This window comes from Chelmon rostratus, chromosome 5 (genome assembly GCF_017976325.1).
Source record: "Chelmon rostratus isolate fCheRos1 chromosome 5, fCheRos1.pri, whole genome shotgun sequence".
Lineage (NCBI taxonomy): Eukaryota > Metazoa > Chordata > Actinopteri > Chaetodontiformes > Chaetodontidae > Chelmon > Chelmon rostratus.
In genome coordinates, this window is record NC_055662.1 from 21,137,307 (window position 1) to 21,154,421 (window position 17,115).

Sequence of the window (17,115 nt, forward strand, 5' to 3'; positions counted from 1 at the left end):
ATGGAAGAGTCATCAGAGCAAAACCTTTCCTGCATCCTCGGCACAAAGTTCAGCGGCAGAAGTTCGCTGAGGCACATTTAAAAAAGCCTGATGCATTTTGGAAACAAGTCCAGTGGACTAATGAAGTTAAACAGAACGTTTGGCTGCAATAAGAAAACAGATGTTTGGAAAATAAAATGTGCAGAATGAAAAGGAACACCTCTCCATCCGTCAAGCAGGGGAGTGGATCCATGATGCTTTGGGTTTGTGTTGCAGCCAGCAGCTGGAGGAACATTTCACTGGTAGAGGGAAGAATAGACTCCATTAAATACCAGCAAATTCTGAAAGCAAACATCAAACCATCTGTAAAAAAGCGATAATGGCCTTTACAACAGGATGATAATCCTAAACACACTTCAAAATCTGCAAAACTAGAAGCTTTTTGCAGGAAGAATAATCAAAAATCCCCCAAACAAGAACTGAAACACTGAAGTGTTACCAAGTACTGACCATGCAGAGTGTCTATACTTTCCTTTGCCCTTTTCCTTTTTGTTGTTTTGAAGCTGTAACAGGAAATCAGGTCATCTTTTACTCACTTGGCTAATCACAGTAACAGTCATTTTGACCAGGGGTACCCAAACTTATGCACAGCACTGTATCTGCAGCTCGAACTTTCCTGATGTCAAGCTGAGTGAAAAGCTAATACACATCTCACAATGATAAATCTGGACTATGACTTTGCTCAACAGCCTTTACCACTTCCTGTGCTCCCCTGATTCAGCACAAGTCATATCAGAGGAATTCCTCATGGAGCTCACTGGCAGCTGATAACCTCAGTCAGTGGACTGTGTAAAGAGAGGTCAATATACAACTGAGCATAGCTGGAAGAAACTCCCTTCTTCCTAAGAGCTGGACGGGGTCATGTCATCACACAACACTTCTGTTCCACATCTGTTGCCTGAGTTTAGCTATGTTCATTCTGAAGTGGCTCACCGAGCTTTCCCTTTAAAGTGACTGTATTTTATAAATGCTTCCAAAAAATGAATGTCCCTGAACATTTATTGCACAAAACTGTTCTATAAACTAAACAGGTCTGTATTGTTTGGCAGCTGTGCTGAGTTAGTTTGTTTTACAGGTTCCTCTGTTTCTTCTTCACGTTTCCAAAGGTGTGCAAAGTCAGATGGAATTGGACAATTCACGATCCACAGACATGAATATGAACAGTTGTGCTTCAGCTCACCTTAACACTGAAGAGGAATAAACAGATGAAGAACATTAGCAAAGAAATATTTTGATGAAAAGCAATAACCTGAGTTCTATAAACCGCTGGTTCCCAACCCGTCCCCCACTACAGGTTGTCAAAGCTTCACTGGGGGTCTTGAGGCCCTTTTGATTTTAAAGGGTGAAAAAAACTAAAAGAATACATGCAGAAAGCCTGTATCAGCATTTCATCCATTACTGTGAAGAAAAGTAATTGAAATTGTTATTTTTAAAGTTTATATTATTTTTTATGCTACAAACTTAAACTAAATCTCACAGGATAGAAGACACACAGGAAATAATCTGCTCAAAATCCACCCACCCATTCAGTGTGTTCACTGTTAGGGTTAAATGTGCAGTTTGTGTTGATGTGTATTGAATATGATAAGAATATCCATAAAGTATGTGACCTAACCAGGGGTAGTCAGTTTACTCAGTGATAGCAAAGAGGAACCACAGCTGTGAACCATGACTTCACGTAGGTAGACATGTCAAAAATACTTGATTTACTGAATAAATGCAAAACATGACCTCATGTAGCAGAAAGGAACTACTAACAAGAGTATAACGATTCTGAAGAATGTGTATTCAAGTTTTATTTGCAATTATTCCTGGTAAAGTCAGAGCAGAACTGCCTGCCCACCAAACAGACAGCTCAGTTCAGGATGGAGTGAATGTGTGAGAACTGACACACGATTGGAGGCGATGCCATCAAGCTCTCCTGCTGCTGTGTGTTGTGTTTTCAGGACAAACAATGTCAAGGTTTCATTGCACACATCGCACTTCACCACATATGTGAGCCTGTAACCTGGTTAAAACCGTCGCCGGCAAGACAAGACAAGCACATCAGCTGAATAAAACTGAAAGTTGCCAGCGAGTTGTTGTCTTGGGCGGAAGTGTGGATTGGACAGTTTCAGCGGATCAGTTCCAGTCCACCCTGTCCTTCCTCTACAGTAGCTTCAGCATCCAGACGTTGACTCTCTCCATTCCCTCTCTGTTTGTTTGGGGTCTAAATCTCCCCTTGTCACCTCTGCTTCCTGACACCCCTCACCCCCTCCCCCCCTTCCCAAAGTAAACAAATGCTACTGCTTTTCTCTCCCCCATTGCTCCGTCCTTCAGTATACTTTCTGTGTTGTTCCACTCAGCCCTCCTGTTTGATCACAATCAACAAAAGAAGCCTGGCCAGAGAGGACACTAATGACCTCTGATGATGTGTGCGCTGTAAAAGGCCCAAAGATGCGGATTGGAGGTGAGGAAGGCAAATACGCTATGATGTTAGCTCAAGTCACAGCAGACAAGGGGGATTAAGGTGTAGATGAGTATCTACGAGCAGGTTGAGCCTCTGAGAAGTGCTTTTTGTTGGGTCACAGAGGTTGTGCATAACAGGTTTATGTGTATTTCATTCTGTGGAACAGCTACTGCAGAGAGAGTCAATGGAAATCACTACAAATTAAATCCAGATAAAGTAACAGTTAAAGTCCTGAATATTTTCTGAAACATTCCAGATCACATCGTTATGTGTGGAAGCAAATAATGGACATTAGCATGAAGATTTGAATCTTGTCAAACCGCAATATTTTTAATTTTAAATCAAAGGCTTTGATTTTAAATCAAAAGACGGCCATCACAATCATATCAAAATAAAATGTTTTAATATATTTTTTCATATTTTATGTACAAAATATACATTATAATGTATAAATAGATAAAACATATAACATTTGCAATATTGAGCTTTCTCCTTACGTAAGATATAATATTGTGTACCACCCTGTATGGATGGAACATATTCATTCAAACTTAAGTCATATCCTGTCATTTGTCAAAAGGAGCTCTGAATTCACATGAAGACAGTAAAGAAACAGTTCATTTAAAGTTCGAGATGATGCCCCGTTGATAGTTGCTCTTGTGACTGCAGTGAAGCCGGCGACGGGCCGGCCTTCAGTGGCAGCCACACTCTTCAACAATCATGTCCTCGTGATGCCGCAGGGCCAAATCATCGTTCTCGTAGTACAGCATGGAGAGCGGGCTGAGGCGTGTCGGCACGCAGGACGGGCAGGACCCCCTTTCTGGATGGTGATGTCGCAAGAGGCTCTGAAAAATATGGGAATGATTCACGTGAATAAACAGGCAGCTGTGCAGAAAGGTGTGAGGTTCTACAGAGTTACACAGGATCAAAAATTAGGTTGTCCTCTTACCTGCATGTATGCATGGTTGGTGGGACGGAAGGACTCATCCAGGGGTGTTGGACACTCTCCTTCACAGCGATATGCATTGTAGCGCTTAGGGTACACAATCCACTCGTCCCAGCCGATGTGGTCGAAGTCCACCCACATGTCCACCTTCCGACACAGAGGCCTCTGGGCCGGCTCCGCCACTGCCGGTGCAACAGTAGGCGCGGCTCCATCCGTCACCCTCATCCTCTCCATCCTGTTCCTTTTGTGGCGTCGACTTTGACTGTCACTGCTGACTCTGTCCATGGTCACATACTTGGAGTTCTCCACAGTATGTATGAGGCTGTATGCTGTGTGGTCTTTGTGGGGCAGCTTGTGTTTGGAGAAGATGACCATCATGACCCGGTTCGTGGTTGGATGGTGTATTTTTCTTTGCCTCAGGAACTTGCCGGTTGTGTCATCCCCAGCACCGCTGCCATGGTCCATGTCAGGTTCTCCTGAGGCCTCTTGGCTCGGCACTCCGTCCCCCTGGTACAGCCAGAATTTTAACAGAGCAGTCACATCAAAAACCTTCCAGGAAGATTTAGAGCTGCTGGGTGATGTGCCAAAGCTCCCCAGGAAAAGGTGCTCATCCTGGCATGATGTGCTGTCCGGGTCGCAGCTATGCTTCCTGGAGTGGTATAAATCCACAGTGGCACGCTTAGAGCCAGAGAAAGCTGGCAGTCTGATCCGAAGTTCTGCCAGCTGGACCAGCTCACTGGTAGAGATGGACGACATGTCAAACGTGACTGTCCATCTTTCCCCCGCTTGATGGCAATCTAAAAATGAGATAAAGCATTTAAATGAGAACTCAGCAGTCTGGATGGTTCAGGGCAAACCAGATCCCTGGACAAATGTCAAAACCTTGGAGTGGGAGGGTGAACAGGACAGGATGTGTATTGAACCCCCCTGTGCAAGGACGTCTGAGGGCTAATATACACACCCTGTCACATAAAACAGAGAAAGCCTTTAAAGTCGAATAAGCATTTTGACACTTGCTGGGCTGTAAAAAGGGAGGGTCTGATAACACAGATAATGCACCAGCCGAAGAGCTGCTGGAGGACTGAACACACTGAGGAGGAACTGACATATGCAGTGATGTATAAACGTAATAATTCATCTGCTTACTCACCTCTGGCCATCAGACTTGTGACGGCGTCCGAGCTGCGCGCCGACAGGCTGTCACCTTGTGTGGTGATGGTGCTGACAGCTGCCGACGACGCCCTGAAGGAGCGATACAGCTGCATCATGTACAGAGGGTATCTGCTGTGGTGATTCAGCGAGAGATTTCTGAAAGCTGCACTGTCCTCGAGGCCTGTGTGAGATCTGTGTCCCTGCGTGGAGAAAACATGTCCAGGAGAGCACAGGAGGAACGTGCAGAAAACTGTCAGGACTCTAGCTTCCATGTCGACTAAAACTCCCAACATGTACTCTAATGAGAGAGAGGCTAAGATCTCCTTCCTTCCTCCAGCTGGTCTCAGGCTGAAATGATGCTGTGTGCAGACGGAGCTCCAGCCAGGCCCCTTTATAGTGGACAGCTGCCCTTTGATGACCCCTGACCACTCCAGGCATCTGAACAGCCCCTCTGATCATCAGAGCACATCAGAGGGCCAGAAAAAAGAAAACATTTAGCCAAGGTCATTGTCCTGTCAAAGTGCCCGGCCTTTCATATTCATTCAGGAGCCTTTAGACATGGAAAAACCCATTAACAAATATTACTTTAAATGCTGTACAGTCATTAGCACCTTTCTGTTTAGTAACAGTGGGAGAGGTGATGTTCAATTTCACACATTCAGAAAATATAAGAACATCTTTGATAATGAAATGGACAAAATGGCACAAAAAATGTAAAAAAAAAAACAGGTTTTATTTAACACACAACAAATAAAAAAACTGCATTTACTTGCTAGCTCCAGGTTGTCAGTCAGGAATGTGTAAAACAGTGAGATACACAAAAACTTTACGCTATTCAGTAAACTGTTTCCAACGGTCAAAGTGAGAGTGCAGATATAGTTTTTAAATTACACAGGCTATAAAATCACTGAACTGGTCTGCGTTTGAAGTGCTCAGATATGCGAATCGTTGTGGCAGAGGGATTGCAAATGGAAAAAACGTGACTACAAAACAATCTCAAAACAAATTAAAAAAGATGTAACAAGTCTCTTTAGAAGCAGCACATTCAAACAGACAAAACTGTGTTTCGTGTACAATGGTCCTTATCAAAACCTTTTCTATTAATTCACATTTCCTTCACTCTGTGAGAGGCTCATGTGCAGTTTTACGTCAGTTAACACACTTGACTGAGGTCTGACTGGTTTCATCTGTTTCCCACCGCTGACGTCAGCTGGCGACTGTCTTCTCATAAAGAGCTGAAGAAGTTCTTCACCTGTGTATGAAAAGGTACTTCAGGATCACAACGGATCAGAAAACGGAAACACGTCTGACTCTGAGGGCGAGGAATGAGGTCTCAGACATTAGGACGGGGCCCTCCTGTGGTCGACCCTGGCATAGCAGCCATTATGTCAACGTGCAATGAATAACCATACCTTTGTTATAAACTGCTCCCGCACCTCTGGGTCACTCTGAAACTCCACACTGGCATCAAGTTGCAACACAGGTATCTGTTTCAGCTTCTCAAAATGTACTCTGAAAAGAGAGAGGCGAGCTGTATTACACTGTGCATGAACAGCCTCAGGTCCGCAGACCACACACTGCTTACTGTCATCTGTTCACAGCCGGGCAACAAACAGCTGCCAGGAAAGGCCTTTCAAACGGTGGCTGTCAGACAGGAATCTGAGCAGAGCATCCAGAGACACTGTCTGGACCACCGCCGGTGTGACTCATTTCACTTTTATAAGTACGAACAGTTCACACCAGGCTCTGGGTGCACATCAGGCCTGCGTGGATAATAGCCCAGGGTGGGAATTTAACTACCAGCCACTGACAGATAAAACTCACCAGCCACTCAACAATAAATCATTATTTTGTGTCTGAAATCCAGCCACTTTCATATTTCACCAGTATCTGGCTGGTGGCTGGTGCTCTCTTTAGACCCTGCAGTCCCCGCCTGATTATCAAAGCAAGGCGTGTTTATCTATATGGCACCATTCAGACATAAGTAATTAACAGGGGCATAGAAAAACATTATGGATAAGACATTAAAAAATATTAAAACTGCATTTAAAAGATCATAAAACCAAACACAAGCAAATAAACAGATACAGATTTAAAAGAAGTTATGCATCTAATTTACTGGAAAGCCGCAGATTTACATGAGCTGACAGTTTTAGCAATGCAATTCAAATATTCAAGGTAATATTATTCTTTATACTATTTTGATGTATAATGTACATACAGTATATAGAGCTGATTTTTATTTTGCATCCCTTTTCATTGTCTCGTTCATTGTCTTGCTATTATTCCTGTCTGTAACATCTTAATTTCCCTGGCTTGGGATCAATAAAGTTAGATCTTATCTTATCTTCAGGAAGCTTATTCCACAGGTGGGGAGCTTAGAAACTGAAATATTCAGAGCATGAAGGTCTGAAGAGGACAAACAACACAGACACGATCTCATGACAACTCACTCAGTGCTCTTGTCAATGAGCCACCTCTCGTGTTGAACGTGAAGCTTGTCCAGATAGTCCAGTTTCACTCCCTTCTCTTCTGCTCGTCCTCGGTTCTCCAGACGCTCCATACATTTCTGAGAGACAGCAAAAGTACAATGTGTTTCTGTCTTTTTTTCTGATGAAACACAGTAAATGTCAACTATTGACAACTTGACAACTATCACATGCTAAAATCATGTGTTGCGAACACTCTTTTATTGTTGGTTGGTGAACATAAATTCTCTGACGTTCTTACCGTTGGTGGGGCTCTGAGGTAGATGATGCCCTCCAGCTCCACCTGGTGTCCAAACTGCTCCACCAGGAAGGAGTGCCAGCCCTGATAGACTGCCCACTCTGTAGAGTTGATACAACCCAGCTCGAACATGTTCAGGGCAAAGATGTATCTGACAGCACAGGGAGCAAAGCTTAATTTCACAAAGAGAAAATAAAGGAGGCTGCACTTGCTCAATAAGTTAAATAGTAAGTAAAGTACATCGATCCATCTCATACTAATTCTATCCTGAGCATAACTTTGCTGATCTACAGCAATAATAGAAAGATAACGTGTGAATTTATGGATGGTGGAGTAAGTCTGCAGCTTTCTACCTCACACTGGTAAGGCTTTGGTATCAACACCTTCTCACTCAGACAGGATGACAATGGCTCTTCTAATTAAAGAAGAGCCCCAAATGACATGATTTCATTTTCTCTTTCCTGTCCCGACTCACTCACCTGTCGCTGTAGACTGAGCGGTCATACACCTGGACAGGTGTTCCCCCTGAGCTGAGCAGGTTAGCCGGAGGAGGCTGCAGCTGCGTTCTTAGGCGGCTCATGCAGGAATATGTCTGAAATGTGTACGACCAGCGCTGAGGGTCCTGGTACATCATCTGCAGGAGGTTGCTGACTGTCGTCTGGGTGGACTCGGCTGACCCCTGTCAGGGACACAAGCTGGTCAGCTTGGCCTTCTTTGATTGTTACTGATAAAGAAATGGAGGTCAGGAAATGTGCACAACCTTTGAGGTCCCACTCTCAATGCTCTGCCACTTGCTGACAGGCTCTGGCACCACCTCCCAGTCTGGACAGGCTGACTGAAGGAGCCTTGCAAAGGTCGACTTTCCAACAGCTGATATTTAAAGAGGACATAACATCACATACTTGCAACATTTACAGCCCGGGTTTGTTTTGAAATACTGTGAATATACTTACCAATGTTGCCCTCGATAGAAACTCTCTTCACTCGAGCTCTCCCATCCTCAGCTGAACTTGAAAGGCACCTTGAACTAGAAACACTGAGCTTTGCTGCCTTGTCAGGCATCGTGCTGGGGTCAGCTGTGTGCTGTGTCTTCCACCGTGTTGGAGGCGCACTAAAGCCAAATCTCATCACCTGAATCCAACCTGTCTGTTGTTTTAATGCAGAAACACGGTTGAACAGAACACGCCGATACAGAGCAGACATTACGACAGGTGTTGGTACCTCTACATACGGATTATTACGGTCCTCCGAATGTCACGTGGTGCTCGCTAATGTTAATGAGTTTACATTACCGCCGTGGCCATAACCTCATGCTAGCTAGCTCATCCTCTCCATGATGCAACATGATTTGGCTAGGACTTATCGATTTACAGCTAAATGTGCAACTACTAAAACATTTATAATTAATCGATTTATTGGTTGAATTGTTCTTGTAGCGTTCACGCTTTTGTAACGCGCATATTTGCTGCTGACAAGTAAAAATACTAAAATAAGTTCCAGTAGAGAATATGCGAAATGCTACAAACATTAGCAATAAAAACACTTCCGGTACAAAGATTCTGTACTTTCGTAATAAAAGCCTTTAAATGAACCATATATCGCCCGTTTGAACAGAAAATCTACGGCAAAGGACCAATTCATACTCGCTAGGTTACTTACATTTAGCGTGCAGATATAATGACTGTGTTCTGTGTAAATAAGCACGTTTACGGTGGTGACAGAACACGAGAGTTGTCATGAACCCGGAAGTGCTTTGCTGTAAAATTACAGGTAAGAAACTATGCTTTGTAGCCTTTAGCAAAGGGTTCAAACTTTTTTTTTTTCAATTCAACTCTCTCTAAAACAACAAGTATTTTATACAGATTTTTGCACCCTTTGTACAAAAAATTAACTTGTCTTTTCATTATGAATTCCGTTTTTGCATATTATGTTCTTTTATGTTTCTATATATCTATTATAAGAAACTAGGAGTAAAAAACAGACATAAGATATAAAGCTTAAAAGGTTTTGGGTTTTTTCATGTTCACATAATATTTAAAAAAATAAAAATGTAAATTATACTCAGATGTCACAGTTTTGATGAACCATGTTACTTAGATCTAATATCACCTAATAACTGAATCAGCTGTCACTTGCTTATAATTCATATTTAGTTTGAAACAAAGCACAAACCTACACAAACTCTTCATTTTAAAAAGCCATCAGAACTTTTTTTTATTTGTTTAAAAAAAGCACAATCACGCTTTGTGAGTCATTTCAAGACACATTTCACTCATTTAACAATCTATCATATAAAAGCTTCACAATTTACATATTTGATACAAGTATGAAACTCTCTTCAATTAGTTCTAAATTACACTTTTATTCAAGCTTCAAACCTACTCGAAATGCAAAAGTTCTGTGAAACCACCACAAACATTAATTCAGAGACAATTTAAGTATAATCACCAGTCAAAACAACAAAGGATGGAAAAAAGTCAAGACTGAACTGCTTTTAATGCTCATCAATCAGTGGTGCATCAGCAGGAACTGCCTCTCAGTAGCTCGTGTTTTTGATGGAGATCTTTTGAGCCGCCTCAATCTTGTAATCACTGACACCTGAGGGAGCAAACCAGCATTTATTTTCTTTTACCAAAGTGAAATTAAAGCAGCAGATTGAAAAAACGAAGAGAATGCTTTCTGTTAGTAAGTCACAGTGTAATGTGTGTGTGTGTGTGTTTGTGTGTGTGTGTGTGTGTGTGTTTGTGTGTGTGTGTGTGTGTGTGTGTGTGTGTGTGTGTGTGTCCTCACCCTGAGTGAGTGCAGTGCCATCAGAGGAGAGATGCCAGTATCTGCGGTCACTCTGTCTGGCCTGCTCGCCATTCACCATACTTAGGAAAGGTCCCCACAGGCTGGACTCCTTGTCAAACCTAGCAGGATTAAACAGTGCAGGCGATCATGCAGGACTTTAAAGCAGCCATAAAACACTGAAATGCACAAAGTTAAATGATGCAAACTCACGTGAAGCCAACGTTTTTCCCCTTGAGAAGTTCCAGGGCCTCTAACAGTGAGCTGCCCTTTGGCACTTCCACAGAGAAAAGAGCAGCTGCCCCGCTGGACATCACCACTTCCACCGCCACCGTGACTTTGGTCTCGCTCGGTAAAACCACCACAGGATCTTCAGGCTCCAGCACCAGAGTGTCTGCAGAAAAGGCACACACCGAGACAAAAACAGTCACAATACAGACACAACCCAACATCATCTGCAGTGAGCACAGGGGGGAGAAATGTCGCTGCACATACCGTCCTCATTGAGGCACTCCTTGCTTTTAACTGTCAGGTAGGATTTCTGGTGGAGGGCTGGCAGGACCTGAGATATGGCCATGGGGTTGTGGTAGGTGTTGCTTCTGGCGTCCGTCCTCATGGCCTCCATCGAGGCAGCACACTCTGCAACTGAGCTGCCCATTGCTATTAAGGCCTTGAACACAACAAACGAGCAGATTTAAGATTCAAAGATTATGTAGTTTAAGGTTTTGGACACGGAGAGCTGAACAAAAAATAAGGCAAAAGATCTTTACTTGAACTGCGAGGCCTGTGCTGAACTCATTGCCAATGTGACCATCAGTCCTTTGAGAGGCAGTGAGCTTCTGCTTGATCTTGCTCAGGGCCGTGTCAAGCTCAGCAGCGTTGTGCACTTGAGAACCAGCGTCCTTCACACACTGCAGTGCCATTCCAGCCATGGCATAGGTATCTAGGGAGAGAGAGAGGGATTAAAGCAGGCATACTTGAAAGGCAGCAGGAGGGTTGAACTTGAAGCACAAGAAAAACAAAAGGAGAAGCGGAGCTGTTACCAGAGGGGTTACTGGATTGTTCTCACATATAAACATTGGGTCGTTTTAATAGAACTTTCCCATCTTGAACTTTCATTCTGGCAAATTTCTGTGAGATGAACCACTAATAAAATAAATCTGCCTTTAAGAAATTTAACTGTTTGAAATATGACTAATGTACACTGGTCTGATCTAGTTTGAGGCCTTACATATTTATCCACAGTACAGAGCTCAGTCGTATTACAACCCCAATTCCAAAAAAACTTGAGATGCCGTGGAAAACACAAATAAAACAGAATGCAATCATTTGCAAACAAACTGTAAATAAGGACAATGGTTTTACGAAGTGTTCCTGAGCTCATGTAGTAAAATCCTTGATACAATCATGTGTTCACAAAGTGGTGAACCTCGCTCCAGCTTGTGAACGACTGAGCCTTTCTCACTTTGTGTGTTCATGTTCGTATTGTGTCTGTGAAACCTAAAAGAAATGATCCAACTCATGAAAGTAGACTACATACACCTGTAAGGTAATTCATTGACAGTTTTTATCATAAGAACCGAGATGCATCCCTGCATGCATATTTCCTGCACACGGTTTCTTTAATCACATCATTAGTTTAGGCAGCTTTCACTCACCGACACTCTCTGAGTCTCCATGCGTAAGATGCTCATGTTCTACCGCCTTGATGAGCTTGTTGCTGACATGGTTGTTGACCCTGATGCCGCTCGCGCAAAGAGCGAGCACGCCCAGAGAGTACTGGTAATAGTTGGTCAAAGGGCGGTGGCTGACTGCGCAAAAGAAGAGAAGAAATAAAAGGCGCCAAATGATATTAAAGCACGACTTCACACTTATGTTCAAGAAATTAAAAAGTACTTTTCGGTTTGAATGGAATTAGCCAACAGCTCTATTGACTAAATCCACTTAAACTGAAATATTCTAAGACAAAGTACAACCCAAACACTGAACTGAGACGCATTCAAGAAACATTCAGCTATAAAGCTAACACAGAGCCATGATGAAAATAACATGTACTGACAGTTCAGCCTGAAGTGCTTCAAACTGGATTTATGTTGAGATTTTCACTTTCACATTTTCTTGGATTTGCTCACTGAAGAAAGACACGCGCGTTATCTCTCAGCTCATTTTGTGGCACAATGTAAAGCAGGATGGTGAACACTTTTTATGACACCCGTTGGCCTCCAAAAAGGTCAAAGGAAAACTTACAGGCGATATGTTCTTTTTCTCGTTCCATCTGATTCTTCAGGTGCGTCAGCAGCGTCTCGCTCTTCTCGCTGACGGTGAAGGTGACTGTGTTGAGGTCGTAGCAGGAGGACTTCAGAGCCAGAGTGTAAAGCGCCAAGAGGCCGACCACAGGGTGGCTGTTAGAGAGAGAGCTGGGAGAGACATGAGGCAGGTGAGAACATCAAGGAAACAGAAAAATCAATGGAAATGCAGAGTCAAAGTAGAATGACGTTTGTTGTGTCACCGCAACAAGCAACACTGAGGAGTGACAGCATTCTCCAACAGTGCAATACCTTTGAATGTCATTGTGCAAATTATTTTTCAGTCTGTTCAGGTGTTCGCTCTCCTTGACCAGGTTGTGGTGAGTGGAAAGCCGTAGTGCCAAGTGCACACTGGGATTGGGGAGTCCTTCCTGCGTCTCCAGAGAGCGGAGGAGATTCTTATTGAGTGACAGGAGCAGCTCACTGTTGGTTCCTTCAGTATCTGGATTCAAATATCAAAAGAAAAAAATGTCTCAGCAAAATCTGGATCACAGACATAAAAGTATTTGAGTAACCCTCCCTCGCTGACACCAGCATGAACTTTCGAAGCATTGCAAAACCAGAACTGCAGCATCAGCAGTCTCAACAACAGGAAACAGAGACTGTGGAAACAATAACTCAAAGAACTTTCATTTCTGAGGTCAAGTTTATAATATCTTAATGTCTCTGCTTGATATTTTACCTTGAACTCTGAAAACCAACTTTCACAGTAATTAGACAACTAACAATTAACTTTTGTCAATGAGCAAAGCAATATGATGGCCATTCACATTCATGACGTAGGTTATTACAAAATCAGTGAATGTCCAGACCAGTGAGTCAGTGTATTTGTGAGCTGGGTTTTCCCAGAGTTCAAACAGATTTCGTATTGGTAGTCAGGCTTTTTTGTGGGTAGTGATAACTGGATTTATATCAAAAAAATACTTACCACACGGTTTGCCAGAGGCAAGAGCCAGCAGACCTGTGATAATGACTAAAGGCAGCATTGTGGACAATCTGTTGGATAACACAATCAGTGGAAATAAAATCAATATATTTGCCTAAAATGTTAAAGTAACAACACTGACGCACTGTAAAATGAGGAGACTAGAAAAACTTTTTCATCTGAAAGTTGTCACGTCTGTAAGACACACAGGTATGTGTTGTATGTCAAAACGATGAATCAGAAAATAATTGCAATGTACCTATGGATTAGATATATAACAGTCTACTCAGCCATTTTAGGTAAAGGTTATGAGATCGTTATTCTGATATTGTCACAGCAGCTTCGTCATTAGCTTGTGAACTTGTTCCATTTTGCAGTAAACAGCGATGTCTTACCTGCGCAGAGTGAGTCCAGAGTGAAGAATCAGAGCTGAGGAGCGACGCAGGAACAGACAACAGCTTCTACTGTTTCACGGTCACATGACTCGTCATCTGAGACGGCAAAGCAAAACGGTCCCTTTAAACAGCCGCGGTGGGTCGGGCCATGAACAGGATGTGGGAGGGAATTATTTTTAATCGCATATACTCTTTGTTAAAACGAACACACAAATCAAGAGGCGGGTGTCTATTTCACTGCACGCATATCATCTTCCGTTCGCTGCGTACGCCGGATTTTAGCGTACGCTGACATTTCAATTTAGCGTAACGTTAGCGGATTTTACGCATCGACATATACTTCAATTGAGGCTAGCTTAGTTTGCTTCGGTATCTCTCCCAGCATTTTAGCATTAACGTGATTTTGAGGTGGCTTGTTTGTCCACAGGAACTACAAATACCACAATTCAACTAACGTAACGTACGTACTTTCTAGAACCTTGACGACTCCTCTGGGCTAGCCAACGTCAACCCAGCCTACTTTTCCAGCAGTTCACATCCGAGGGGCTGTAATTTGGGGGCTATTTCTACTTGCAGGTGGTATCATAATATTACGTTAGTAAGACTTGAAGTTGCCGTGCCTGTTGCTGTGTGCTAATAGGAATATTCCAACGGAAAACAATGCAAACTGACGGAGACTAGCCATCAAAACATCAACAAAAACAGCGAGGGGCAGGGCAGCTGCACAGGTCGGTCTGTAACGATGCGTGTTTCTGGTTAACTTATGCCAAGCTGTTACTCAGCGCACGGATGAAGCTGTCATTTTGTCATGTCACAATGACTTAATAGCCTGTTATATTCGTAGTGTCATATAATCGGTGACATGCACAATGGCGTTGTAGCTAACGTTAGCTAAAGAACCTGCTAGCTGCCCTCGTGTAGGCACATTTATAACTTGTGCGTCATGTAGGTTACAGAATATATCCGAGTCAGCCTGGCTGTGAGGTACCAGTACTGATCTTCAGGGTCCGATCTGTTTGTATTCATCTACCGGTGTGTCTCTTCAAATCATTTCATCGTCTGGACCACCGTGCATCACTCCGCTCTCACGGGCAGTGGAGTGGGGTTTCTGCCCGCCATGTATTCATTTTCAGGCCCCACGAGCCTTCCTGAATTTGACCTCGCACCCCCCAGTACGTCTGGGCACCTACAGAGAGCGACCCTCTCAAACAAGTACGTAGCTGATGATTTGGGGTTGTGGATCCCCTCCATGCATTCGTCAGAAGTGCATTGGCAGCACTTGAAATATCTGAACCTGACATGTTGAATGTTCTGTTTTGACACATCTGTCACTCTGCAGCAGCTGGGAGACACGATGCCTCAGGAAGCACAGGAGGAGAGTTGATGATGAGTAAGTGAGAGATGCGCAGATACAAAGCAGTCTGACAACGCGTGGGAAAGCCACATATGAGTGTTTTTCCTCAATGTTTTCTCAGGGGATGCAGTGCCAAGAGGAGGAAGTTAATGCTGGAGGCAGAAGCGGACATTTCAGAGAACTCATACACGAGCGCTCGTCACGAATGGCCGGCAGCAAACAGATGCCCTCCTCTGTCTGTGCAGAGAGCCGGCCCTGCACCTCCAGAGCCCTGCCCGGCACCTCAGCCCTCCTCCGCTCTGCCCCGACCCGAGACCGAGAGCTCCTGCATGGAGATAGAGGCAGCTCAGAGGAAACTTCAGGAGATTGAAGACAGGTATGCACTGTGTGCAGGTGTGAAAAGGAAAAATTGTTACTTGCCCCAGCAATTCCACACTTTTTCAGACATTCTTTGTGAATAGAGGGTACATACACTCCATCGCTGTACTGTGTAGAAGTCACTGAAGTCACTCCCTCAAATACAGTTACAGGCCGCAGTATCAAGATATTTGCTGGTTTATTTCCTGGTATTGCAGCTCTCCAAATTTATATCAGCCACAGTGGGGTTGTTTGGCCGCTCAGTGGTGGTTTTTTGGGGAGGGGGCGCTCACAACAACACATATTGTACCCTCTATTCCTTTAAGTATATACTGCGAAGTTGATGTACCACAGAATAACGCTGGAGGATGACGATGAGGATGAAGATCTTGATGTAGAACCAGCCCCAAGGCGGCCAGTGCTGGTGATCTCTGACAGCCTGAAGGAGGGTCTACAGCGCGGCATCAGTGACATCCTGCCCCACACAGTAGCCCAGTCTGTGTATGTTATTCTTATATTGGAACGTTTAATGAAGTAATAAGTGACATGACTTGTGTTGCTTTGGTTCCTTGGAAAGCTCTAGACCCTTTTTTTGTTTGTCTCATACTTTCAGGAGCCATTCCTGCATGGAGTTGGTGTTGTGGCGGCCACCAGACGATCCCTTCTGCCGGAAGCGAAAAGTCTCAGTACAGAAACAGCGCAAACAACAGACAGTATCAAGGCAACCCCCGACTCCGTGTCCATCTCCCACCCCTCACAGTCCCTCCAGTCCCCCTGCAGACACACACTCTTCTCTGTACAGCTTCCCTGTGGCCCACAGCTCTGGAGAGGAGGACATGGAAATGTAATTGTGCTTGATGACTTGAAAAGTCATGCCAAAGTAGAAGGTGGGACATGTTGTCATACAAAAGACTATAAAGGACTCAGAACCACTTGAAGCTTGTCTAGTTTGGAGAGGCATGTTGGCTTTACATGAATATTGTGCAGTTTTGGACAATTTGTGCAACAAATCTTTTGCTTTATAGTTGCTCAGTTTAGGTTTTTTGACTATGGTATCACTATTATATGTTAGATGTGATGATAACACTGACCTAATTAATCAGTTTTATCGGTTTAAATGTCCAAGGGAACTGTCATGATTTCAAGCCTTTGAAAAGTTCTATAGACAGCCTTACAGAAACATTTTATATAACTTACAGAATTAGCCTTTGCTGTTAGAAATAAGTTCATTTTACATAATTTTGCCAAAGCCAGGCCAGAGACACACTGATGTCCTGTAAGTATGACTTTGCTGTTTGTTAAATATCAGTGTGCAGCACATGCATTCAGTATAGTTTTTTTATGTTCAGCTTCTGGGCATTGTTAATACAAAAACTGGTCCTGTGTGTTCACATTTGCTCACAGCATGGCTTCCTGCTTGCAGTTGTACTTGTTGTGGTAGAGAGATTATCTTCCGTCGTGCTTAGCAAGTACACCATCTGTGAGCTTTGAGGAATTTTGTAAAGAAGTCATGGAAAAGCACCTTTTTATGGTTTGATTGTATTTTCATATGTACATTACCAGAACTACAATTGGCCATCGAGTGTTAGCACTTTTTATTTGTTTTGAAATAAATTAAACTCTCGTCCATGTAGAGGTTCTGCATGGCATTGTTGGTTTTCATTGGATGAGATTTTGA

General features: G+C 43.4%; 4 protein-coding genes across 6 annotated transcripts; 1 reads left to right on the forward strand and 3 right to left on the reverse strand.

The window, feature by feature from the left end:
• Positions 1-3,180: 3,180 nt before the first annotated feature.
• On the reverse strand, positions 3,181-4,858 carry spaw (southpaw). The gene is made up of 3 exons (XM_041937835.1): positions 4,585-4,858; positions 3,438-4,231; positions 3,181-3,333 (listed from the first exon to the last, which is right to left on the reverse strand). The coding sequence occupies exons 1-3, from the start codon at positions 4,856-4,858 to the stop codon at positions 3,181-3,183; spliced, it is 1,221 nt and encodes a 406-aa protein (XP_041793769.1).
• A 495-nt stretch (positions 4,859-5,353) lies between these two features.
• On the reverse strand, positions 5,354-8,827 carry dguok (deoxyguanosine kinase). Its single transcript, XM_041937358.1, has 7 exons — positions 8,267-8,827; positions 8,074-8,183; positions 7,793-7,992; positions 7,317-7,464; positions 7,040-7,155; positions 5,999-6,098; positions 5,354-5,838 (listed from the first exon to the last, which is right to left on the reverse strand). The coding sequence occupies exons 1-7, from the start codon at positions 8,514-8,516 to the stop codon at positions 5,812-5,814; spliced, it is 951 nt and encodes a 316-aa protein (XP_041793292.1). The 5' UTR covers positions 8,517-8,827; the 3' UTR covers positions 5,354-5,811.
• A 676-nt stretch (positions 8,828-9,503) lies between these two features.
• tcn2 (transcobalamin II) lies at positions 9,504-13,810 on the reverse strand. Its single transcript, XM_041937614.1, has 10 exons — positions 13,727-13,810; positions 13,335-13,402; positions 12,659-12,848; positions 12,348-12,517; positions 11,759-11,911; positions 10,871-11,043; positions 10,596-10,770; positions 10,314-10,494; positions 10,104-10,222; positions 9,504-9,911 (listed from the first exon to the last, which is right to left on the reverse strand). Exons 2-10 carry the CDS (start codon positions 13,390-13,392, stop codon positions 9,850-9,852), a joined length of 1,281 nt encoding a protein of 426 aa, XP_041793548.1. The 5' UTR covers positions 13,393-13,402; positions 13,727-13,810; the 3' UTR covers positions 9,504-9,849.
• A 192-nt stretch (positions 13,811-14,002) lies between these two features.
• ccdc117 (coiled-coil domain containing 117) lies at positions 14,003-17,104 on the forward strand. 3 transcript variants are annotated; one of them, XM_041937091.1, is made up of 6 exons: positions 14,003-14,454; positions 14,676-14,938; positions 15,066-15,116; positions 15,202-15,456; positions 15,792-15,938; positions 16,051-17,104. In XM_041937091.1, the coding sequence occupies exons 2-6, from the start codon at positions 14,844-14,846 to the stop codon at positions 16,283-16,285; spliced, it is 783 nt and encodes a 260-aa protein (XP_041793025.1). In that variant the 5' UTR covers positions 14,003-14,454; positions 14,676-14,843; the 3' UTR covers positions 16,286-17,104. The 3 variants fall into 3 exon arrangements, with proteins under 3 accessions (XP_041793025.1, XP_041793024.1, XP_041793026.1); XM_041937090.1 differs by having other exon boundaries at positions 14,003-14,938; XM_041937092.1 differs by having other exon boundaries at positions 14,003-14,938; positions 15,069-15,116.
• Positions 17,105-17,115: the final 11 nt, after the last annotated feature.